Source organism: Brassica napus, chromosome A5 (genome assembly GCF_020379485.1).
Source record: "Brassica napus cultivar Da-Ae chromosome A5, Da-Ae, whole genome shotgun sequence".
In the NCBI taxonomy this organism is placed as follows: Eukaryota; Viridiplantae; Streptophyta; class Magnoliopsida; order Brassicales; family Brassicaceae; genus Brassica; species Brassica napus.
Window position 1 is genome coordinate 25,164,077 of NC_063438.1, and position 23,178 is coordinate 25,187,254.

At 36.7% G+C, this 23,178-nt stretch overlaps 6 protein-coding genes across 8 annotated transcripts; 3 read left to right on the forward strand and 3 right to left on the reverse strand.

The window, feature by feature from the left end:
- Positions 1-116: 116 nt before the first annotated feature.
- Positions 117-2,772, reverse strand: LOC106414215 (amino acid transporter ANT1-like). Its single transcript, XM_013854905.3, has 3 exons — positions 2,333-2,772; positions 1,030-1,677; positions 117-646 (listed from the first exon to the last, which is right to left on the reverse strand). Exons 1-3 carry the CDS (start codon positions 2,561-2,563, stop codon positions 242-244), a joined length of 1,284 nt encoding a protein of 427 aa, XP_013710359.2. The 5' UTR covers positions 2,564-2,772; the 3' UTR covers positions 117-241.
- Positions 2,773-3,635: 863 nt separating this feature from the next.
- LOC106416039 lies at positions 3,636-6,232 on the reverse strand. Of its 3 annotated transcripts, none has more exons than XM_048779954.1 (2): positions 6,092-6,232; positions 3,636-5,782 (listed from the first exon to the last, which is right to left on the reverse strand). In XM_048779954.1, the coding sequence occupies exons 1-2, from the start codon at positions 6,215-6,217 to the stop codon at positions 3,725-3,727; spliced, it is 2,184 nt and encodes a 727-aa protein (XP_048635911.1). In that variant the 5' UTR covers positions 6,218-6,232; the 3' UTR covers positions 3,636-3,724. The 3 variants fall into 3 exon arrangements, with proteins under 3 accessions (XP_048635911.1, XP_048635912.1, XP_048635913.1); XM_048779955.1 differs by having other exon boundaries at positions 3,636-5,763; positions 6,092-6,213; XM_048779956.1 differs by having other exon boundaries at positions 3,636-5,763; positions 5,934-6,107.
- A 1,150-nt stretch (positions 6,233-7,382) lies between these two features.
- LOC106415133 (myosin-binding protein 7-like) lies at positions 7,383-10,088 on the forward strand. The gene is made up of 4 exons (XM_013855762.3): positions 7,383-7,691; positions 7,829-9,134; positions 9,239-9,285; positions 9,700-10,088. The coding sequence occupies exons 2-4, from the start codon at positions 7,926-7,928 to the stop codon at positions 9,800-9,802; spliced, it is 1,359 nt and encodes a 452-aa protein (XP_013711216.1). The 5' UTR covers positions 7,383-7,691; positions 7,829-7,925; the 3' UTR covers positions 9,803-10,088.
- A 2,255-nt stretch (positions 10,089-12,343) lies between these two features.
- On the forward strand, positions 12,344-14,319 carry LOC106415132 (E3 ubiquitin-protein ligase PUB24-like). The gene is made up of 2 exons (XM_013855761.3): positions 12,344-12,767; positions 13,150-14,319. The coding sequence occupies exons 1-2, from the start codon at positions 12,428-12,430 to the stop codon at positions 14,211-14,213; spliced, it is 1,404 nt and encodes a 467-aa protein (XP_013711215.2). The 5' UTR covers positions 12,344-12,427; the 3' UTR covers positions 14,214-14,319.
- A 13-nt stretch (positions 14,320-14,332) lies between these two features.
- On the reverse strand, positions 14,333-18,127 carry LOC106415725 (T-complex protein 1 subunit eta-like). The gene is made up of 14 exons (XM_013856491.3): positions 17,968-18,127; positions 17,618-17,878; positions 17,224-17,349; positions 16,928-17,131; positions 16,641-16,810; positions 16,414-16,549; positions 16,085-16,201; positions 15,854-15,973; positions 15,675-15,773; positions 15,497-15,586; positions 15,060-15,147; positions 14,882-14,970; positions 14,656-14,730; positions 14,333-14,578 (listed from the first exon to the last, which is right to left on the reverse strand). Exons 1-14 carry the CDS (start codon positions 17,980-17,982, stop codon positions 14,492-14,494), a joined length of 1,677 nt encoding a protein of 558 aa, XP_013711945.2. The 5' UTR covers positions 17,983-18,127; the 3' UTR covers positions 14,333-14,491.
- A 3,087-nt stretch (positions 18,128-21,214) lies between these two features.
- On the forward strand, positions 21,215-22,933 carry LOC106416182 (syntaxin-121). The gene is made up of 2 exons (XM_013857023.3): positions 21,215-21,925; positions 22,286-22,933. The coding sequence occupies exons 1-2, from the start codon at positions 21,379-21,381 to the stop codon at positions 22,756-22,758; spliced, it is 1,020 nt and encodes a 339-aa protein (XP_013712477.1). The 5' UTR covers positions 21,215-21,378; the 3' UTR covers positions 22,759-22,933.
- Positions 22,934-23,178: the final 245 nt, after the last annotated feature.

Below are 23,178 nucleotides of genomic sequence, written 5' to 3' on the forward strand. Positions count from 1 at the left end.
TGAGACAGTTGGTTATAGACTTATATAAAGACTGTATACTTGTGTATAGAGTGTGATGATCTATGTCTGTCCAAGTAAACATTTAAATACAACCAATCATGATTTCGTGGGAACTAGCAAAAAATATGTTGTCACCATTTCTATTGACATCCAATTTAATGATCATACAACAGCGGATAGCTTCATGTAAATTCGGTTGATGTGTTCGTTTTACACAGATTCACTTGTTTTCTTTTTTCTTTTACAATCCAGCGACGGTGTTGTATGTACCATAGACAGCAAAGAGCAAACCGCAAATCACGATGAACACATCAACAGATTTGTTCCATAGATTTAGCGATGGACCGAGCAGAGTGAGGTGATAGGAAGCAGGTAACACAAATGAAATGAGTGCACACACTGTACTTCCAACCAGAGATGCAAATGTACCAAACCCCGGGACTAGGGACGCGATTCCTGCGAGTCCTACCACCAAAAGCATCCTCGTGGTGAAGATTACATATTTGGAGACTGCACTTGTCTCGTGATGATGATGATGACGATGTTTTTGAAGGCACCCGATCCTTTTCAGTTTCTGCTCTATGATCTCGTTAAGCGGATGTACCATGATCGGGAATGTAAACGTCAATCCCACACATAAGCCAATCTGTTCAAACAAAAAAAGGCATTTACTCCCTCAATATACATAATGTCTAAGTGATTTTAGTTGTTTCATAATATAAAATGTTTCGACATATCTATGTAATTTTATCTTTTATAAAAGCTGTGTAACCAATTATACTTTTAAAATTTTCATTTATAACTAAATAAATTATATTTTTTGTGTTACTTTTAGATTTCTTAATATATATATGCATTGGTCTAAAATAATATGAAACATAAAGAGTAGTTTCCAAAAGGTAAGATTCTTAACCTGTTCAAGTAGCACTCTTAACCAAGACAGAGCATACGATGACAATCATAATGATGATATACGAGAAATATAGTCTAACAAAGCACCAAAAACATTTGGAATGTCATAGTTTTTACCTGCACAGCGATGGCAGACCAATTATTTGGGAGGTTAAGCGTGATGATATCCTTAGTTTCATCTCCATAAGCCATATAACCACAAAACCCAAACAACACGTAGACAAACGTAATCCCAGCAAGCACTTTACTTAACAACTTAGGGAAAGCTTCTCTCTCCCTCATAGACCCTTCAAGAGCCAGCGTCATTGCAAAACCTTCAAAACAAAACACAGCAACCCCTCCTGCGAACGGTAAACCACCAACGGTAGACGCAATAGCTGTTCTGTCACTAAACGAGAAGTCTCCACCAACCACCATCTCCACGTTTTCTTTCACGACGAAACACATGGCTATGATGTTGCATATATCGGCAAATATGCTGAAAGGCGAGAGAGCTGATAAAGAAGTGATCCATGATAATGCAACTTCGATTGGAACCAGAATCAAGATGAAAGAAACCATATTTAATCCGTAAGAGCTGAATATGGATGAGAGGTTACGTCCTATGAACACTAGATACGCTACTGATCCACCGCATTGAGCAGTGAATATGAGGAACTCGGTCAGGTATCGACCTTTTGTTCCCATGCATTTGAATCCTAAGTCACCATACGTTTTTGAATCTTCTTGTCCTTCTTCTGATTCTAGCTTATCTCTGCACTGAACCTGCAATACATATATCAAAAACATTAATCCGCATTATTTGAACTATACAAACAAACTGCATTTAATTTTTGTCTACAGTTCCTATTTTTTTTTCTCAGCTTTAAAATTATCAATTTTATATTAATGTTTAAACAAAAAGAAAAATTAAAAAATATAACTGAATTTTTTTATTTTATTTTGTTTTTATCCTAGAAATACAACTTATACAACTACAAAAAAAAATGATTTAAGCCGATTTAAGAAGATTGCTCCATTAATTTTCAAGGGACAATACCAACGACTAGCATGATTCTAGTTTTCTAGTAAACCTAATTCTATCTTCGTTTGGAAATTTTCTAATGAACGTAATTCCATCTTCGTTTGGAAAATCGGTAATAACTTCTTAATAAATGTAGAATTGGTTTAGGTTTTGTCCCGAGATGTTCTCTTACCACCAGACTACCATTGCTTGTTAACAACAAAAGTAATATTTTACATTTCAACTAATCATCCACTTAGATACGTTGCTTATTCTTTTGTAGCACTGCATGTGATATGATTTTAGGAGATCATGAACCATTTTGATAATTGCAAGAGATAAATCAACTTCTCCACAGGATTAATAATTGCTATTCAGGTCAAGGAGATTCATGAGGGATCAGAGAAAGGAACTAACGAGGAGGAGCATGCAGTAATATGTGGCGAAACCGATGATAATGACGCCTAGAGAGCCAGCGAACCATCCAGCGACGCGAAATGCGTAAGGGAGGCCAAGGACGCCTGTACCGACGATAGAGACTATAATGTTTCCGAGCGTCTGAATAGCAGAAGTCCTGTCTCGAGAGGACGGAGAATTTATCAGAGGGATAGATGCATCGTCGTTAGCCGCCACGTCATTGATCGCCATCGCCTAGTTTTGTCGTTGCTCACCGATCAAATGGAGACGTGCGAACTCCTCTCGCCGCCTTTATTATAGAACCCGCCAAATATTCTCTGCTCCTTATGACGTGGCGTCCCGAAACGTCGCACCACGCGATCCGTGGATAGATTGATATCTTTGCTATGATGAAGGCAAAATTCAATATCCCATATATTTTTAGTTTCCAACGATTTCTTTCTATTTTTAAAATGTAAAATAATCGGACTCTAATAATTGTGTAGTAAAATAAGAAATGATGTAATATACTCTTCTTTTTCTGGTTGATAGCACTATGCAACTTACAACACAAGTAATAGTATCTGTAAGAGGTACTCTTTGAATTCGTACATGTGCTTTTATTTGTCACACCATATCAAACCCCCAATACATGTCGTATGAGGAGGATTTATCTATTTATTTTAGAAAATTTTGTTTCGTGTTACCACTGATTTACGTAATTGACTTTTTGTGTTATAGAGAGTTTTGCTTGTATATATGTGGACTCCATCTCAGGTTTGTTTTTTTGGATCTCAGTGTGTTTATATATATAGAGAGAGAGATTTGTTGTTAGTATTAAAGATAGGATACAAGATCTTGGGATTAAGTAGTTGGTGAGATTATATATTGCATATGTTTTATTCAAAAAAAAAAGAGATTATTGCATATGTCATCATGTTAACCAGTTAGTGAGATTATTGCATATGTCAACGTTAACAAGTTGGTGAGATTGAATTTGTCAACTTTAACTTCGAAAATAGGCATAAAAGTAGTACAAACAAATATTAATTACATTATGTTTATCAAAACAGCGGTGACATCTGTTCCCTTGGACCACATCCATTTCCACATTCATCCAAATTGTTCCATGTAACATTGAATTTTTCAATAATCTTGATTTTCGTTCATTGACAAAAACTTAGTGACGGCTTAGCTTTAATTAGATACTTAAACACAAATTTAGGAACACCAACAAATTTAGGAAAATGCCTTTAATCTACCGAGCGCCTTACCATCCATTAACACGCCTAAAATTTTACAAGCACTCATCAAACTTTGACCATTAAGATTGAAAATCACTAATCAAACAAGCTTATACCAACGTTTTATTATTGGACAATGAAAGACTAAACTGTGACAAGATGTGTATACTTAGTTAAAGGAAGCACGAAGACAATGCGGGTGATAGACACAACGAATAGCATGTATAAGCTTTCTTCTAGGTCCAACGGCTAAAGCACCCATCTGTTTAAGCTTCTCCATTGTCAAATTCGCCATTTGAAACTTACTCATCCTCTGTCCTCTCAGCATCCTCTCAAACTCTCTCCCCAATCCTATAGATCCTACCCATTCGTTCAACCCTCCTGCCTTCTCAACCTTCTTCTCTAGATTCACCACTCTCAGCTTCTCGTTGTCCATAACCACAGAGCTGCACATCACTCTAGGAAACCTTATAGGCTTGTTGTGACCTGTACGACGGCTCCTTTGGTTTGCCATCCTTCTATCTGAATCCATTCTACAATCTTGGGATGATCTCCTTGGACCTGGAGCTTTCCTTGTTGTGTAACTGCGATCCATCACCCTCTCCGGTTTGTCTACAGCTTGAAACTCAGCTGTTTCCTGAGCATCTGATACAAAGTCTCTTGCAGGATTCTGCAAAGTGCAATAGTCAAGCACAGGAAGAGAAGGCACCACTGCTTGAGTAGCTTTGGGCGCTTTGAGCGTCTCCTTGGCTCTTAGCTCAGCTTGTGATTGGGAAGTTGCAGGCTTCTGCAAAGTGAGATGCCCAGTTACTGGAAGAGAAGACACCACAGTGTTAGCAAGAGTAGCTTTGCGAGTCTTGGCTCTTAACTCATCTTGTGATTGAGAAGTTGCAGGCTTCTGCAAAGTGCAATAGTCAAGCACAGGAAGAGAAGGCGCCACTGCTTGAACACCAGTAGCTTTGAACGTCTCCTTGGCTCTTAGCTCAGCTTGTGACTGAGAAGTTACAGGCTTCTGTAAAGTGCGATGCTCTGTTACTGGAAGTTTAGGCCCCACAGTGCTAGCAGGGGTAGCTTTGCGCGTCTCCTTGGCTCTTAGCTCAGCTTGTGACTGGGAAGTTACAGGCTTCTGCAAAGTGGGATGCTCAGATACTGGAAGAGAAGACATTATAGTGTTAGCAAGAGTAGCTTTGCGCGTCTCCTCAGATCTTAACTCAGCCTGTGATTTCGAAGTTGCAGGTTTCTGCAAAGTGATACGTTCATTTACCAGAGCAGAAGGCACCACATTGTGAGCAAGAGTAGTTTTGAGCGTCTCCTCGGCTCTCAACTCAGCTTGTGATTTCGAAGTTGCAGGTTTCTGCAAACTGATATGTTCATTTACCGAACGAGAAGACACTACAGTGTGAGCAAGAGTAGCTTTGCGCGTCTCCTCGGCTCTCAACTCAGCTTGTGATTTCGAAGTTGCAGGTTTCTGCAAAGGGATGTGTTCAGTTATCGGAAGAGAAGGCACCACTGGCTGAACAAGAGCAGCTTTGCGCCCTCTTAAATCAGCTTGTGAATGGGAAGTTGCAGGCTTCTGCAAAGTGATATGCTCAGTTACCGGAAGAGAAGGCACCACAGTGTGAACAAGAGAAGCTTCATGCTTATCTGCTCTAAACTCAGCTTGCGTTTGAGAAGTTTCAGGTTTCTGCAAAGGAACATAAGGCACCATTGAGTGAAGAGGAGTAGCTTTTTCCATATTCACAATACCATCTCTTAACTCAGCTTGTATCTGAGAAGTCTCAGGCTTCTGCAAAACGAAAGGCTCAGGTAAAGGAAGAGAAGGCACCACCACTGCGTGAAGACGAGTAGTCTCATGTATATCCGCAGCAATAATGTCTCTCAACTCAACTAGTGACTGACAAGTCTCAGGCTTCTTCAAAACAAATTCCTCAGGTAGAGAAAGAGAAGGCACCACCACCACACGAGCAGCTTCTCGAGTATCAGCAACATCAACAGAGTCTCTACGCTCAGCTTGTGATTGAGAAGAAGTTGCAGGAGGCTTCTCCACGGAGAAAGGCTCAGGTAGAGGAAGAGAAGGCAAGACAATGATGACTCTCTGCTTCTTAACAAAAACCCAACCTTCTTCTTCTTCTCCTCCATCAAAACCCACCTTGGAAGAACCAATCTTGTTTGGCTCCAGCTGCTTCGGCCTTTGCCTCGCCATCAAACCTGAGATCTCCAACAAAAGCTATCATCACAAGATTACACATTTATAAAGTTTATTACTTTTCTTGAATTGAATTGAATTGAATCCATTTCTAAAGTTGTAGTCTTTGTGTAGATCAGAGTAACAGCTCGATTAGATTAGAGGAGTTGAGAGATTAGAAATCGAAGCAAACCCAGTAAATCAGCGAAGGGTTGAACAAAACCCTAGAATCGAAGTTCCAGTTTCAGCTAAATTGAGGAGAGATTTGGGGATAAAGTCGGGATCTTTACGATTCAGGAGGAGCTAATAATCAAAAGATTGAAGAGAGAAATGTGAAGGAGGTCTTCGTACCTTTTTTTGAGTTTCTGATGACAGTGACGAATGACGATGACTATGGTTGAGGTTTGTCTCTGACCGGAGTGAGCATATCTTTTTTATTATTTCTGCACTTTCGGAAAAGAATATATATTCAGACATCGGTTAGAAACTCAAATTTCTTAGTAAATACTACATTTTAATATTTTTTTGGTGTAATACATTACCGGTTAGAAACACAAATTTCTTAGTAAATACATTTTAATATTTAAGCCATTATCATTAAAATATAGTAAAAATATTTATTTATTAATGATTTGGCACTAACCATTAAAATTAACAAATGATTTAAGATTTTTTTTTAGAAATTTGCTATGTTTTCTAAATTTTCTTTTTCTATTTTTTGTTTTTATTTCTAAAATAAAACTCATACTTTTAAAAAATAAAACAAATCAAATATTTATTGTCAAGTATTTTATGGAGAATGACAAAGAGATGATCCACCACTGATTCATATAATCGATTCAACTTTCTCGTAGAACTTTAAATTCCAACCTACTAAATTGACGTCCCATGAATTATCATGATTCGATAAGTAGAGTATAATAGACCATAAAGATCAAATGAAAATCGAACGTTTTGAACTAAAAATTGGAGATTGTCATCTTGTTTACAAGATTTGCAAATTACTATAGTTCAAATATAAACTGATTACTCAGATTTGGTAGACATGATTGTTAATGTTGACGGATCGGTCTTTTTTTTCAAGCTAGTCTCATTTCGGCTTATATAAGAAAAAACTTCAGGATTCATCATATTTCATATTATAAGTTTAAAGTTTAGAAATTTATATTTAGATTTTTTTGCCAAAAAAAACTGAAAATAATCATATTTTTTTCATTTAGATTAAACCAATCAAAACGAGCATTTTTTTTTCAAAACCATTTAATTTCGACTACCATTTAACCTAAACAATTGGACGTCAATAAAACAAAAGAAAAATATTAGCCAAATTTTTGCAAGAACAAAAAATCATCTTCATAAGCTTGTGAGAGTTATTCTAATCCTTGCTATAATAAGAAAAGAGCATCTAAAGAGAATATACATCTCTCTAAACTCTTTGTACAATGCTGTAAAAAAAACCCATCCAGATCAATGCCGCCACCATGTACTATTTTCTTTTTCAAGTAAGAAAAATAAAAGACACCTCACATACCCACATCTCAACCGTTCATCTCAACACAATCCCCTCATCCTGAACGTTCACTCAGCATCTGTCTCGTCTCCTCGTTCCTACCAAAAATAACCTCTTTTCACAAAACCACGAGACAGAGTCAAAAGACAAAAACACACAGAGAGAGAAGACTCCTCCCTCCCTCCATCAATCATAAACCCCTTCCCACCTTTTAATATTAGACAACAACAAACAAAACTTTCTCCGACCAAAAAAAAAAAAACAGATTTTCATTAGGGTTCTTCCAAAAAAAAAAACCAGAAAAATCTCTTTTCTTTTTCATAAATTTTACATTTTTATTCTTTCCATTCACGAAAAAAATTTATTCTTTTACACATAAATCGATTCTGTTTTCTTTTTTTCTGACTCCGTCTCTCTGTTTCTGGCTCCGTCGCCGAGAAGGTAAAAGCTTCAATTTTTTTTTTCTTAAAGCTTCAATTTTTGTGTTTTTTCTCTCTATACCGATTGTGATTTACAATTCGATGAGCCTTTGAGGTTGTAGATGATCAAATTCACATAAAGTTTGATACTTTACGCAGAATCGTCTTCACCTGAGAGAGAGATCATCATGCTTTCTACGGCTTAACGTCTCTCCTCTTTGTTGTTGTGAGAATAATCTTCTGATTAGCTTTTCAAATGGAGTCTCCTTCCACCAAAGATCTAATCCAATGCTGCGACTGTGGATGCCACTCCTCTCCACGCTCCTTCCACCGCTCCGTGAAACGCAGACACGACGAGCTGCTTGACGAATCCAACAACCCCAAAGTCCACATCGAGAACGAGTGCGAGCTCCTCCGAGAAACCGTCACCAGCCAGCAGCAATCTATCCAGGAGCTCTACGAGGAGCTCGAGAAGGAGAGGAACGCTGCAGCTTCGGCTGCGGACGAGTCCATGAACGTGATGCAGAGGCTGCAGAACGAGAAGGCAGAGCTTCAGATGGAGCTGAGGCAGTACAAGCTCTACGTTGGGGAGAAGATGGAGCACGATTTGCAGGAGATGGTGGCGTTGGAGGAGTTGGTGAATCAGAGGGAGCAGACTATAATGGCGTTGACGTGTGAGGCTCAGGCTTATAAGCATAGGATGATGAGTTATGGGTTAACGGAGGGTGAGGCTGAGGGGGACAAGAGTGGTTATAACTCGAGTGATGGTTATGATCTTACTGCTTATGAGTATCCTCCTTTGAAGTGTAATGTGGTTGAGAATCATGATCCTCTTGGGGCTGATGTATATGTTGCTGATGATGGGAAGTATCCGCCTGTTGTTTCGCCTTTGAAGAGTTTGGATCAGAGGATCAGCGAGATGGAGACTAATCCTGGCTTTGCTGAGCTGGATGGTGGTTTCTCCGGTGGTGTTAAGGAGAAGATGGTGGTTGGTGGTCAGAGTCCAAGGCCTCAACGACATTTTAGGAGGATGTCTACTAAAGAAGTTAGGACTGATGCTTATGTTGAGTCTCCTAAGAAAGTGGCTAATGTCTCCTCATATACAGAGAATGTTAATGCTAAAGATGATTCATCTGATATAGGAGATGATAGAGTTTACACCATTGATTCTGTAACTGAGCAGAAGCTTGAGGCGGAGACTTCTGATGGCAATGTTGGGTTCCAGAGGGAGCAGATGGATCTTGGTGATCCTGATATAACGAAGCTGTACATGAGGCTTCAAGCACTGGAAGCTGACAGGGAATCGATGAAGCAGGCGCTTGTTTCTATGAGGACTGAGAAGGCTCAGATGGTGCTGTTGAAAGAGATTGCTCAACATTTGTCAAAGGAAGTTGTTCCTCAACGGAGGTTGCCTCTAAGGAAAGCTTCCACTGGTGGGCCATTGCCTTTCACGCCAGTCTTTAAGGTGATTTTGCAACTCTTCATCACAATTCTTGGGTTGTTTTGTGTCTTGTAAAGTTCTGTCTCACTATCTAACTGGTTTCTTTTGGATTATTTGTTGCTATGCAGTGGATCTCTTCTTTTGTTTCCTGGAGAAGAAAGGCTCGTAGAAGCAAGTAAGTCGATCTTATTGCATGAATAAGCTCCTTGTAGTAGATAATAAATTGTTTGTGAAAAAGATCTTTATACAAAGATGATTCTCCTCCTTATATATTCCAAACACAGAGACATTGTTTCATTTTGAAGGGGTATTCAATCCGGATTTCGGTTTGTTTTTGTCGGTTTTTCGGGTTATAAAAATTAACTACTATATTAAGACCATGTCTACTTTGGTTTGGTTCGGTTTATATAATACGTTATTTGATTTTATACCAACAAAAACATAACTATATTTATCTTTTATAACATTTTGTCAATTTTAGTTTATATGATTAAATTCGGACTTATTAAAACATAAAGGTGCTGTTGGTATGTGAGGAGCTGCTTTTGAAACTTACATTCAGTCTCTGTTGCAATGAAAATGTATGTAGGTATATGTATGGGATGTCAGCAAACAACATGGGACTGCAAATGCTTCTAGAAAAGGTCCCTAGATCAAGGAAATGGCGATGCCTCAGGAGCACGCAAGTGTGAAACAGATCCAAATCCTCCCAAGCCAAAATCGTTCTCCTGACACTCTAGATTTCCAAACCACATAAGTATCAGTTACTGATGAATTGCATTTCGTAAAGTGTGTGTGTGTGTTTTTCTCCAACTCGAACTGGGGTTCTTGTTTTTGGGTTGCAGAGAAAAATGTTTGTCCTTTGCGGTTTTTTTATTCATTCTGTTTTCTCTCCAATGTTTTAACTGTTTGTATAAAAATAAGGGGGTTGAAGAATGATTTATAACTCAGAGGCTATACAATATTTTCTATGATTTATAACTCAAGAGACTATACAATATTTGTATGGTTTCTGACTTGTGTTGTTTTATTTTGTTATCCCATGTTTTTGAGATTGATCCATCCTAATTCAACAGTTCAACTACCTTGTGTAGTTATATCACAAGTTTTCTTATTTCCAAAACAAATATTTGTAGAGAACTCCAAGTAGAAGATGTGTCACGGGACTCGCCACTTGTAGTCAAACAAAATAAACTCTAGTCTGGTAGTTACCATTTAAATTGTCAATCTGGAAATTGAGTAGTGTGTTGACCAAAAAGAAAAAGAAAAATGACATTGAGTTGTTTATAAGACATGATCTTAACCCTAAAAAGGGCTGGACATGAAATCCATAAACGAAATCTGAACCGAACTCGAACCGAAAACTATGATATGTATCCAGTCTAAAATGTAACAAAGTCTGAATGAATCTTGTATGGTGTTACAAACTATATCCGAACTCGAACGGATAATCCGAGAAACCAAAAAATCCTATAAAATATCTAAAAATGATCTGAATGTTAATATACACTCTAAATATTTGAAACATAAATACATACTTCAATATTGAATGTCATACTTATTTCGATATGATGTTTAAAATTTGAATAAGTACCTTAAATACTTAGTTCTATATAAATAACTGTATATTTCTTATGTTTTGTTTTTAAATTTTAGATTTTACTTTGGATATATTCGAACCAATATAATCTAAATTCTAACAATATATGGTTACTTTATGGGTTTTAGCTAAAATGTGATACAAAAACGATCTGAAACTGATCTAATCCATACTTACAAATTTATTAGTTTGGTACCTACGACGTATTACAAAATAGAACTGAAATTCAAAGAGAATCTACTCAAACACCCAGGCTTAACGTTAACTATGTTCTCGGTCGTCTGCTCATAATAGCCCAAATGGTCTCCAACTCTCCACTTGGTTGCCTACTGGTGGGTTTAAAAATCTCCCAAGGTGGGCCAGTGAAAGACTCTCAAGTCTCCGTATCTGTCGTATATTTAGACAGAAATGCATTTTCAGAATGTTCTACTTGTGTACCTCATTATACAAATCAATCGGATATAATATTAATGGACACGAGCTTAATGCACATAATTTATTTTGTCATGAGCCTTTATGTGGCACGATTCGATTTGTCTGTCGCCCACTTGATTTCCTGATATGACGTTTAATTTGTAGATCTTATTATATCGCAGCCAATCTTATATATTCTCAATTTTTCCACCACCATCTTAGAACACACTTATTGCAAGGATGAAGATAAGTATTTCAAACAATTATGTTATAACAAATAATAATATCCCTAAATATAAAGTGGGTATCTCAAATCTGAAAACATTATTATTTTTTATTTATATTAAGGTTTGAGAATCCCACTAAGAACCTTGCAACATGGTGTTCCTATACAAACGTAAACTTTGCAGTATTTGCAATCGGTATGCTCAATTTAAGTATATAAAAGCCATGTTCTACAAAGCGGTCCAGGCAGCGATTAGATACTAACTAAATTTTATAAAACTGTAGCGGTTACTTTTTATGCTTACGAAAATAAATAATATAAAATGTATCATTTATAGACAATAATATTTAATAAAAACATTGTATTTTTTAATATATAGTTATAATTTATAAATGTCTAAATCGTCTAACTAATAATATAAATTTCCGTTTAATCATTCTAGGTATTTGGCGTGGGATCACTGCCCGTTTGCGCCTAGCGGTGAACATTGTATAAATAATATCCTATATAAAGTATCTAAAAAGTGGAATTCTATGTCTTAGAAAAATCACAAGTCTTATTATATATTCCTATTCGTAAAGGTTGACCTCCTACTAACACACATAAAATTTCCGTGAATTCTAATAGATTTTTCTTTTTCTTCCTGTTGAAACTATAGTTTTCTTTTTGCCGACCAACCTAGTCAAAACAAAAACAAAAACTATCTTATAGACTCCCACGTAGTAGTTATCTATATTTCATAGAACATTGTAGAAATATAAACATGTTACTAACCCTAAACAAATAAAACTAGGGAGAGAGCTTTTATGAAAACTTATAGTTTAAAGTTTAAACAATTACATGCATGATTAATGATTTCATTGGCATTAAGAAACATACACGTGTCTCTGTCTGATAGTCTTAAAAACATATGTTAGTGGAATTCAAAGCGAAGACCATTCAGACAAAGTCTGTCCTCAAGTAAACGCAGCCGCCATCTCTTACCATCAACCATTTGTTATATACTATCATTTAATTATACACACACGACTTTATTACAAAACCATATTATACGTTTTTGCTATTTTTTTTCATCAAATGGATCATGAAGAGGAGGAGATCGAGATCCCTAACTACTTTATCTGCCCAATCTCACTAGAAATTATGAAAGATCCAGTCACGACCGTTTCTGGCATCACTTACGACCGTCAAAGCATCGTTCAGTGGCTAGAGAAGGTCCCATCATGTCCCGTGACGAAGCAGTCTCTTCCTCTAGACTCCGATCTTACACCTAACCATATGCTTCGCCGTCTCATCCAACACTGGTGCGTCGAGAATGCAACGCGTGGTGTTGTTAGAATCCCTACTCCCAGAGCTCCTCCAGGGAAGCCTAACTTAACCGAGGAGATCAAGAATCTCAAAAAGTTTGGACAAGAAGGTACTGTGACGGTTTTATCCGGTTATTTCAGTATTCGGCTTGATGTGGCAAATTTTAGTTTGGTTTCGGATAAAAGAAACTAAAAATATCAATGTTCAAGAAAACGTTAATCAGGTGTTTTATAAAAATTAGTGCCTAGACATGTGTATACGCCTATAATTGTTTTAAGAAAAAATTATCTCGCTTGTGATCAATATGTCGACTAGACGAATGTCTAAGCGCCGTTTAGAATGATTTTTAGAATATTCAAAAATATAATAAGTAAAGGAAATTGGTTCAGTTGGACCAAATTCAAGTTGGAATGGGTTTGTGACTTTGTTCAGCTTTAACTGTCTATACCGTCCGATTGAGATTAACGTTTGGTTCGGTTTGAATTGAACAGCCTTAGGAAAAAAAGACACGTTAAAGAAGCTTGAAGTGTTAGCTATGGAGGGAGAGAGAAACAGGAGACTGATGTGTGAAGGAGGTGTACATAAGTCTTTGATCTTGTTCATAGTCAAGTATGCTCGTGAAGAAGAAGAGGAGGAGGGGCAACATCGTATCAAAGGGAAGCTAGATGAGTCTCTACGTCTTCTTCACTTGATCGGTGTTCCGTTAAATGAAGCAAGAACAATCTTGATCGAAAATGAACGGATCTTGGAATCGTTGACTATGGTCTTAAACCAAAAAGATTTCATGAACAAGGCTTATACTATTGTCCTCTTGAGGAACCTAACTGAAAACACATCCTCTCATATCGTCGAGAGATTGAGTGCTGAGATATTCAAAGGCATCATAGGGTTTCTCAAGGACGTTGTAAGTCGTTCCAATCGCGTAAACCCTAGCGTGTGCGCTACGGTACAACCATCAAACTCTAGAGTGAGAAACAAGGCACCATCGAAACTAGATCATAGCGTGGTTATTAAACAAGCTGTGACCGCTGCGCTGATGATTCTTCTAGAGACCTCTTCTTGGAGCAGGAACAGAACCATCCTTGTGGATCTCGGAGCGGTTTCCAAACTCATTGAACTTGAAATAAGCTCAACTGGCGAGAAGAGAACCACTGAACTTGTGCTGGGAATCTTGTCTCGTTTATGTTGTTGTGCAAATGGTAGAGCTGAGTTTCTCGCTCATAGAGGAGGGATAGCGATTGTGACAAAACGGTTGTTGAGGGTTTCGGCTGCAGCAGACGATAGAGCTATCTCTATACTAAGCTCAGTGTCCAAATATTCGCCGGAAAGCGAAGTGGTGGAAGAGATGGCTAGCGTAAGTACAGTAAAGAAACTTTGCGCTGTCCTAAGTATAGACTGTAGCTTAAGCTTGAAGGAGAAAGCGAAAGAGATACTTAGAGATCATATTGATGAGTGGAAGAAGTTTCCATGCATTGATGTAGCTCTAATTTCTAAGCTTTTAAGCTCTTCACCCAAAGATCTACTCACCGAGTATTACTCACGAGTTGGTGTTTAGCACTTTTGCGTTATGTACTCCAATCAAGTAAATTGCTCTCCAAGATGATGTATGTAGCAAGAGATAACATCACCAAATGAATTTTATGCAGTGATTCTTGATCTAATTAGCTTCTCAAGTGTAACAAAAAAACCACACTGAAATTTCATTTTAACAAATTGTATGGACATAAGTCAACAAACACACACTAGCTTTTTGATTTCAAGATCACCAAAATTCAGCAAGACTAAAATTCAGAGAAAAAATCTGCAAGTTTGACATTAGAGAAAAAAAAAAGCTCATCGCCTGCGCATACCACGGCCACGACCTCCACCGCGTCCTCTTCCCATAGCACCAGCGGCAGCATCTCCCTGTGCGCTCTCAGACTGCATTTTTGTTATACAATTATCAACACATTATTCTCAAACATAAAAAGGAAAAAGAAAAGAAAATAAGAGTATACTTTAGGGTTCTTCACGGTTTCATCCACACTTAGGATAAGGCACGCTGCCTCAGTTGCAGCGTTTATAGCATTAATCTGCCACAAAAAAGGGACACAACCGATCATCAATTAACCTTTCTATGAAAGATATTCACACAAAATACAAACATTCCCAAGTATTACATTATCATAAATGGCACAAAAGTCCCATAAACAGAGAGTACAAGTTTGTAGAATCTTGCAATACCTTCACAACTGCTGGTTCCCACACGAAGTTAGCAAATGAGTCCGCTATTCCACCAGTGTTGATGTCTACTCCGTAAGAAGCTCCTTCACCTATTATAACACAGACATGATAGCATATCATCAAATGAGATTACTCAAAAGATTATTACATCAAGCTTGTGAACGTGAAAGACGCTCACCGCTTTGCATGGCGTGTTTCTGTCTTAATTTATTTAGGACATCAGTTGCATCAAATCCAGCATTGTCACATAGCTGTCGTGGAATAACCTGTAATACATACGATATGAGTTCAGATATTTTTCTCAAAGGTGGAGCAAAAAGTTTTAAAAACGCGGCTTAATATTAATTTGGACTCTTCTTACTAGTTTACCAGATTTCTAATTTATTTGTACATAACAACGAGCACACAGAAAACATCACTACTCTATCAATGCGTTACAAACACTTTTGTACACATAACAACGAGCACAGAGAAAACATCACTCATCTATTAATGTCCAAAATAACAGAGAACACAGCTACAAAGCTCATCTTAATATTCGGATAGCATAGCAATTATGGGATTTTCAGAAATTACACGGACAAAGCAAAACATCCAAGTCAACTAGAAGTGTACCTCCAGGGCCTTTGCATACGAGTTGATGAAAAGTTGTGACTTCCCAGCAATTGTTCGTGAATGCTGCCTCAGGTACTTGCTTATCTCCATCTACAACAAGGAGAAGTCTCTTTCACTGTCTATTGTTAACCTATGTGAAAAAATCAAACCAAAGCCACGGTGGATATAGGATACTCACATCTATAGCTCCACCTCCAGGTACAACAGTTGAGTTCTTCACAGCTCTTCTCACAATCATAATAGCATCATGCAAACTACGCTCAGCTTCTTCGATGAACTGCCATTAACGTTTCAAAGAAAGATATATCAGTGCTGATTTTTTTCGTTTTCATTAAGCATCCAATATTTGATGTATACCTGATCAGCACCACCACGGAGGACAATAGTAGCTGTACGCCCTGAAGGACAACCACTGAATATGTTAAACCTCTCCCCACCAACTTGTTTTTCCTCAAATATCTCACAAGTTCCAAGAACCTGTACAGTGTACATTCAAAAACAACAAATTTAGAGGAACATAATCAACAAGTCGCTGAAAGCTTGTAAGCATATCTAGATAGCAAGCAAATAGATTCATTCTTCACTAGCCTCGGGTATTATATTGTTAACACTTGTTTGAACTGTTCCTCCGGCCGCAGCAGCCACGCGATTAAGATCTTGTTCTGCTACACGGCCAGCGCAGAAAATATCACGATCCGCAAAATACTGCAAAAAATGCATAGAGATTTCGGTTAAATGAGCAAACACTCTTCATTAATACGAAAATGAACTAAATAGAGCAACGAATATGATTTATTTCTGACGAAATAAAACATCTTCATACACTAAAACAACCTATAACCAATCAATTTTATTATGCCTCAGGAGAAAAAAAGAAAGAAGTCAATAGCCAACTGAGAAATTAAGAATCGACAAACCTGGGTAGCTAGATCACCAATAGCCAATCGGGAAAGAACAACTTTAGCTCCACTTTCGACACATTTGTCTAGCTTGTCATAAATGATATTCCACTCTGCATCAACTATTGACTGGTACTGCGATGGATCTGACAGCCTGTGAACAAATGACAGGAGTCAAGTCAAATCAGGCCAAAAGATGCTTTAATTGAAGGGAACACTTAACAGAAAAGAGCCAGAGTTCCAACCTAATCTCAGCGTTTTCCTTCTCAGATTTCAACTCCAGTTCAATGTTAAGCAGAAGGATTTTGGGATTATCAAACTTCTTTGGCTGTTGCTCAAAACCCGCATACGAGAATGTCTTTTTGAAAGCCACACCATCAACTAGGAAAGAGTCTCGCATGTTACCACCAGGAACCTGCAGAGTAAACCATACCATTAGCTCTCAAGCATAACCACAAGTGCAAAATTTCATTTACACATACTTGGATCTCGAAAATTCAAAAGCTTAAAAAAAAAAAGGTTTCTTTTTTACCTTTTTGATCCCAATCAAATTGAGCCTGTCGTCATCCCCAATGGCCATAACAGCATCAACAACCATAGTAGCGAAAAACTCCTTTTCTCCACCAATAAGCTTAGAGGAAAGCGTGGTCGCAGCACATTTAGCCAGCAAACCTTTCTTCTCCTCCACACTCTTCCCCTCAATGCTAACAGCGAGTTCTTTCACCTTCTCAATTGCCTACATCGTCAAACAGTAACAAAAGATCCAGTAATTAAAAACAAAACAAAAAAGACTTTCAATTTCACAAAGAAATAGAAAAGATTACACACCAAAGTGCTTGCAGTGCGATAACTCCTAATCAGATTCTGAGAGTGAACACCATCCTCAACAAACGGCTTAGCTTCCTTCAAAAACTCAGCAGCAAGAAGAACAACCGTCGTCGTCCCATCACCAACCTAACCACCAACAAAAAAAGCATCGCTCATGAACTCAATCACAAATCTCTTAACTTTTATTAATAATCAATCAACAAATACAAATAACCTATAAACTATTAAAAATACTTAAGATAACTAATTAAGATAAATACTAAAACATATAATAAACTAGATAATTATGATATTTGGAGTATCTATCTGCATCAATCACACATTCTAAGATCTGCATAACTTAACAAAATCATCAACACTGAAGAGATCCAAGATCCAGCTCGATCTAGCGCACCTCTGAGTCTTGAGATTTGGCGATATCGACGAGGATCTTAGCGGCGGGATGTACGATGTCGAGGAGCTTCATAATAGTAGCGCCGTCGTTGGAAATGGTGACGGATCCCTTGTCGTCGTGGATGAGCTTGTCCATCCCTCGAGGCCCGAGCGTGGTTCGAACCACGTCGCCAACCGCCGTGACGGCGTTGATGTTGCTCAGAAGCTGCGCTTTCCCCTGAGAAGTGTCTGTGCCTTCCTTCAGCAGTATGATCTGCGGTTGCTGCTCGCGAAAATCAAGTCAAGGTGGATTTGCATCAGTCAGTATCTGAACATATATGTGTATTCAGAGAGAGTGTAGATGCAACTTACCATCATCGACGCCATTGTAGATGCGTTGAGGAGCTACGGAGAAATGGGAGAGAGAGAGAGAGAGAGAGAGAGAGAGAGAGAGAGAGAGAGAGAGATTTAGGGCTTATTTTTACGTCGTTGTGTTCATATACTCTTAGATCTAGACCGGCCGGTTGAACCGATAAATCTGGAACTTTTCGGATAGCCTTATATTCGGATCCATTTCATTTTTTTAAACCCAGCATGTGACCCGGTTAAATTTAGTTTTCGTTATTGGTTGGCTTAACTAGTTTTCATTTTCTAGTTGACAGAAACATTTAGTAGCAATAATATAAGGGCAAATCTCCAAAATATCACTTTTCTAAGTTTATATCACAAAAATAGCATTCAAAAACTAAAATGACCAAAATAGCATTTTATTTTTTGAAAAATTTAAATTTTTTTATTTTTCAAAATTTGAAATCTTATCCCCAAAACCTCACTTCTCAACTCTAAACCCTAAAACCTAAACTCTAAACCCTAAACCCTAAATTCTAAACTCTAAACTCCACCCCTTGAGTGCTATTTTTGTGACTTTTGGCCTTGAATGCTAGTTTGGGAACAAAAACTTCATTTAGTGCTATTTTGGTCTTTTTCTCATAATATAACTTGTTAAATCTTATAGATCAACTAGTACTCTTTCCGTATCACTTTTAAGTGGCTTAAAAAAAAAATATTTTCAAAATAATTGATGTTCTCATTACTAGAGATTTTTTCCGCGCTTCGCGCGGATTGTGTCTTATAAATTTATTTTATTTATAATATTATTTGTCGGTTTGTTTCTTTTACATTAATTTTTTGTTTTTCCAATGTTAGTTTTTCTTAATTTAAATTTATATGTTTATAGTTTTTCTTTTTTTCTGGTTGTAGATGGAGAATTATATTTTTTATTGATGGTTTTTGTATGTGACATAAACTTTTTGAAATTTTAAAATAATGTTATATATAGTACAATTAACACATTAAAGAAGAGAAACATATTTAAGCACATTTTATACAGGTTTTATATACATAATTTTAAACATTATATATGTATATATTATAAGTTTGAAACATGTAAATGCTTTCTAAAGTTAAATACTTGTTCTGAGTTTACATAACTTATCGAAAGTTTTATCTTTTTTAAATTTAAATCACAGAAAAAAATCAAAAAGTCAGTATAGATGGGTTTTCTTGGGCTTTTAAATCAACACTGAAAATTTACATGAATCATATAACAACAGTTTTATAAACAACTCGATAAAATTTGACCGAGCCAAAGATTTTCACACAATATGTTCTTTCTTCTTCAAATTGCGAAGAGCCTATAGGCACAAGAAAAAAATCATAATTTTTGTTTTCACTTATACAACATTTTTTTTCCTTTACACACGGAATTTATTACACTGCTATAAGCAATTGAGAACTCTATTCATATAAGATTCACATCTATGCATTTTGACAAAGAAGAATTTTAGCCATCTTTAGTTTCGGAATGAATCAACTTCAGTCATATACATTATATTTTCTCTATGATTCAAATCTTACAATTTTAATATATGTGCAGATTTCCATGTGAAAAAACACGCACGCCATCTATCGTTCAACCTATTACTTTTTCCAAAGTAAACACTATAATCCTCGTTTGGTTAGCTCCACAAACTAATCTCTTTGGATCAGTGTAACCTTTCAGAAAATGATAATCTTAACATCTTACAAAAAAACAACAAATATTGACTTATTTATATGAATATATATTATTTTAAATCATTATAGTGGACGAAGAAAGCACCATAATTTGTACAACAAATTTTCTTAGATTCACTTCATCATATTCACCATTTTACCATTTTAATTACATAATTTTATATGAGCTTCTTCACCTTTCCCAGTTATTTTTTCTTTATTTATAACTACAATATAAAGTTATAAACTATATATATATTATAAATTAATAATTTATTTACTCTTAAAGTAACGATTAAAAATAGAACATAATTCAATATAGATATATGATTCTATTAATAAATTAGCAGTTACAAATTTGAAATTTTTAGAAATATCAAAAGTTTTATATTAGTTAATTATCTTCTAAATGACATTTATTTTTAATTTTTTTTGGATGATAATATTTTGGCTGAGGTGGATAGTCTCAAAAACCTTGAATTTAGTCCCTTTTATATAGTAGGATTCTAGATAGAATTTAATATCATTTAAATTTTGTGACCAATTGTAAAATACTGAATTTTCTATTAATTGAATTAATTTCATTTAATGATATTATTATGTAACCAAGATAAATTGTATAGAAGTTTGTATTCTTTTAATCTAATTACAAAAATTTTAAAAATCAATTAAAGTAATACAGAGGGAGGGAGTATGTAAAAGACATTGATTCTGTTTCAATGTTTAAGTAGAAACTCGTTACTCGTGATGCTCCTCTCTATAGTTAATTTTATGAGCTAAAGTTTGAAGTTGCATCTTCTTCTCATCTTTCGCACCTTAGTTTCTGATTGTCTTTGGGCCTAAATTCGGGCCAGCTTGGACGGTTGGTGATCTGGAAATTTAGGTTTTCTCGCTCTTATTTGGTTATATTCCAAACGCAGCGTTTTCCTGGTAGCAGGAAAACTAATCAAATCTTCTTCTTCTTTTTTTATCAACAAATTTATCATATCTTAATTTTAGGAATTCGTCTGAAAAATAGGCTCAAGGTTAATTTTAGAGAAATTTTATAGGATATCCATTTTTAGTTTATTTTCACAAAATAGCTATAAATGAAGAAAATGACAAAAATAACTTTATTAAAAAAAAATTATTAAAGAGTAAAAATATATTTTTACCATAGAATTAACTAATTTAGACTTTTGGTTTAAGTCAAGGAGTGGAGTTTTGGTGATAGAGTTTTAAATTTCAAAAAAAAATATATATATTAAAATTTTCAAAATAAAAATAAGTTATTTGAATACTATTTTTGTGTCAGAGTTTTTAAAAAGACTATTAGGGAGAATTATCCATACTTTTACATGTCTTTGAAATTTCAATAGCAACAATTATTTCCTTCCTTCTCTATTTTTTTTTTTTTGGGGACAAATGTTTTATTTCAAATTTTCAATCTGAATATAGTAACCGTGAGTTGTACTACTTTAATCAGCTTACCATACTTAGACGCCACACGCTTTCACTTTCGCTTTCACCTTTCCGTAGCCGCCATCGTTACTTACTCGGAAGCTTCAAAGTCAACCATTGAGTCCTCCTCTTTTGACCTCTTCCTCCTAAACTTTTTTAATACGTTTAAATAATTCATTTAGACTTTTCCTCTCTTTCTCTCTATACCTTCTTCAATAAATAAACCGTGTAGTTGAAACATAACGACTTTCCGTTGGATCTGAATCTCTTCTTCTCTCTCTCTTTACGATGAATGATCTATTCTCAAGCTCGTTCACTCGCTTCCGCAGCAGCGGAGAACCATCTCCTCAAGGCACCGGCGTTCAGATGGCGCACCCGGCGGGAGTGAACCTCGACAAGTTCTTTGAAGACGTTGAGTCAGTGAAAGAGGAGTTAAAGGAACTAGATCGTGTCAACGACACACTCCAATCCTCCCACGAGCAGAGCAAGACACTTCCCAATGCTCAAGCTGTTAAAGATCTCCGCTCCAAGATGGACGGTGACGTTGGTGTAGCTCTGAAGAAGGCCAAGATGATTAAGGTTAAGCTCGAGGCGCTTGATAGATCCAATGCTGCTAACCGGAGCCTTCCTGGTTGTGGACCTGGATCCTCCTCGGATCGTACCCGGACGTCTCTTCTCAATGGTCTGAGGAAGAAGTTGAAGGACTCGATGGATAGTTTTAACCGCTTGAGGGAGCTTATTTCCTCTGAGTATAGAGAAACTGTACAGAGGAGGTACTTCACCGTCACCGGCGAGAATCCTGACGAGAAAACTTTGGATCGACTCATTTCTACAGGTTAGTTCAATAGTTTTATTCCATTGGCTTTTTTTTTACCGCGAATATCCTGATTGAAAATAAATTCGACACACGGATATAAACAGTAAAGAAGGTAAACAGCGGTAAAATTGAGATTTGGTCTCTTTTCTTCATTAACATATGGATATGTGATGTTGTGTGCAATTTTTAAATCTCAAAATACAATTGTATTTATATTGTTTTGCAACACCCGAAACAGAATTAACGAACTTATATATCGTTTCTTGTGTTAGTTAATATGTATATGAATTTAAGAGAATTTGTTTACAGAAAACTAGACAGGTTCGTACATGAGTGGTGTGTAACATCAGGGCGACTCGTTTAACTGTTTTATTACAGGAGAAAGTGAGAGGTTCTTGCAGAAAGCAATACAAGAACAGGGAAGAGGAAGGGTCTTAGACACCATTAACGAGATCCAAGAAAGGCATGATGCGGTTAAAGACATTGAGAAAAATCTCAGAGAGCTTCACCAAGTGTTTCTAGACATGGCCGTGTTGGTCGAGCACCAGGGAGCTCAGTTAGATGACATCGAGAGCCACGTGGGCCGAGCTAGCTCCTTTATTCGAGGCGGAACAGAGGAACTACACACCGCTCGGGTTTACCAGAAGAACACCCGTAAATGGACATGTTACGCCATTATCATTCTCATCATCATCATAGTTGTTGTGGTTCTTGCTGTTGTTAAACCATGGCAGACTAACGGAGGCGGAGGTGGAGGTGGAGGTGGCGGTGGCGGTGGAGGAAGTCCGCCAGCTCAAGGTCAAGTGCCACCACCAAGTCCTCCTCAGGCAAGGCGTCTTCTGTTACGTTGAACTGAGTTTTGTAGTTTGCAAATATATTCTTTCTTTGGAAACCCTTTCATCAAATCAGCATTGTGTTTCAACTTATTACAGCTGAGTTTTCTTGTGAACCACCTTTTTATTTGATAGTTTGGGGAAATATCAAATATTTGGGTTAAATAAGAAATTTAGTATATTATTTCATGTATCTATCTATGTTGGGGCTATATTTTTTTTTTTCTATCGTTTGTTGTTGTGTGTCGAAGTATATAAGCATGTCGAATTAAACAAGGTTAGATTAAGATCAACCGGTAACACAAAAACTATATTGGTCTTTCTATTTTTGCAAGTTGGAATATGATGTGTTAGAAAGTTGAAACAAACATACTGTAAAGTGGAAAGATAAGCATTAGACAGTGTTCAAGAAAGCGACTGGGACAGCACTCTATGCAG

What these genes read in the sequence shown, in the direction of transcription:
- LOC106414215 (XM_013854905.3), bottom strand. Translation starts at nt 2,563, where the DNA reads ATGGCGATCAATGACGTGGCGGCTAACGACGATGCATCTATCCCTCTG. An exon ending in ATTACTGCATGCTCCTCCTC is followed by an intron (nt 1,678 to 2,332) that starts GTTAGTTCCTTT and finishes TATGTATTGCAG; the next exon opens with GTTCAGTGCAGAGATAAGCT. An exon ending in GGTCTGCCATCGCTGTGCAG is followed by an intron (nt 647 to 1,029) that starts GTAAAAACTATG and finishes TTGTTTGAACAG; the next exon opens with ATTGGCTTATGTGTGGGATT.
- LOC106415132 (XM_013855761.3), top strand. Translation starts at nt 12,428, where the DNA reads ATGGATCATGAAGAGGAGGAGATCGAGATCCCTAACTACTTTATCTGC. An exon ending in CAAAAAGTTTGGACAAGAAG is followed by an intron (nt 12,768 to 13,149) that starts GTACTGTGACGG and finishes TGAATTGAACAG; the next exon opens with CCTTAGGAAAAAAAGACACG.
- LOC106416039 (XM_048779954.1), bottom strand. Translation starts at nt 6,217, where the DNA reads ATGTCTGAATATATATTCTTTTCCGAAAGTGCAGAAATAATAAAAAAG. An exon ending in CATCAGAAACTCAAAAAAAG is followed by an intron (nt 5,783 to 6,091) that starts GTACGAAGACCT and finishes TTGTGATGATAG; the next exon opens with CTTTTGTTGGAGATCTCAGG.
- LOC106416182 (XM_013857023.3), top strand. Translation starts at nt 21,379, where the DNA reads ATGAATGATCTATTCTCAAGCTCGTTCACTCGCTTCCGCAGCAGCGGA. An exon ending in GGATCGACTCATTTCTACAG is followed by an intron (nt 21,926 to 22,285) that starts GTTAGTTCAATA and finishes GTTTTATTACAG; the next exon opens with GAGAAAGTGAGAGGTTCTTG.
- LOC106415725 (XM_013856491.3), bottom strand. An exon ending in TTGGTGATCTAGCTACCCAG is followed by an intron (nt 16,202 to 16,413) that starts GTTTGTCGATTC and finishes CATTTTTTGCAG; the next exon opens with TATTTTGCGGATCGTGATAT. An exon ending in AAACCGTGAAGAACCCTAAA is followed by an intron (nt 14,579 to 14,655) that starts GTATACTCTTAT and finishes ACAAAAATGCAG; the next exon opens with TCTGAGAGCGCACAGGGAGA.
- LOC106415133 (XM_013855762.3), top strand. Translation starts at nt 7,926, where the DNA reads ATGGAGTCTCCTTCCACCAAAGATCTAATCCAATGCTGCGACTGTGGA. An exon ending in CTTTCACGCCAGTCTTTAAG is followed by an intron (nt 9,135 to 9,238) that starts GTGATTTTGCAA and finishes GTTGCTATGCAG; the next exon opens with TGGATCTCTTCTTTTGTTTC. An exon ending in AGAAAGGCTCGTAGAAGCAA is followed by an intron (nt 9,286 to 9,699) that starts GTAAGTCGATCT and finishes AAATGTATGTAG; the next exon opens with GTATATGTATGGGATGTCAG.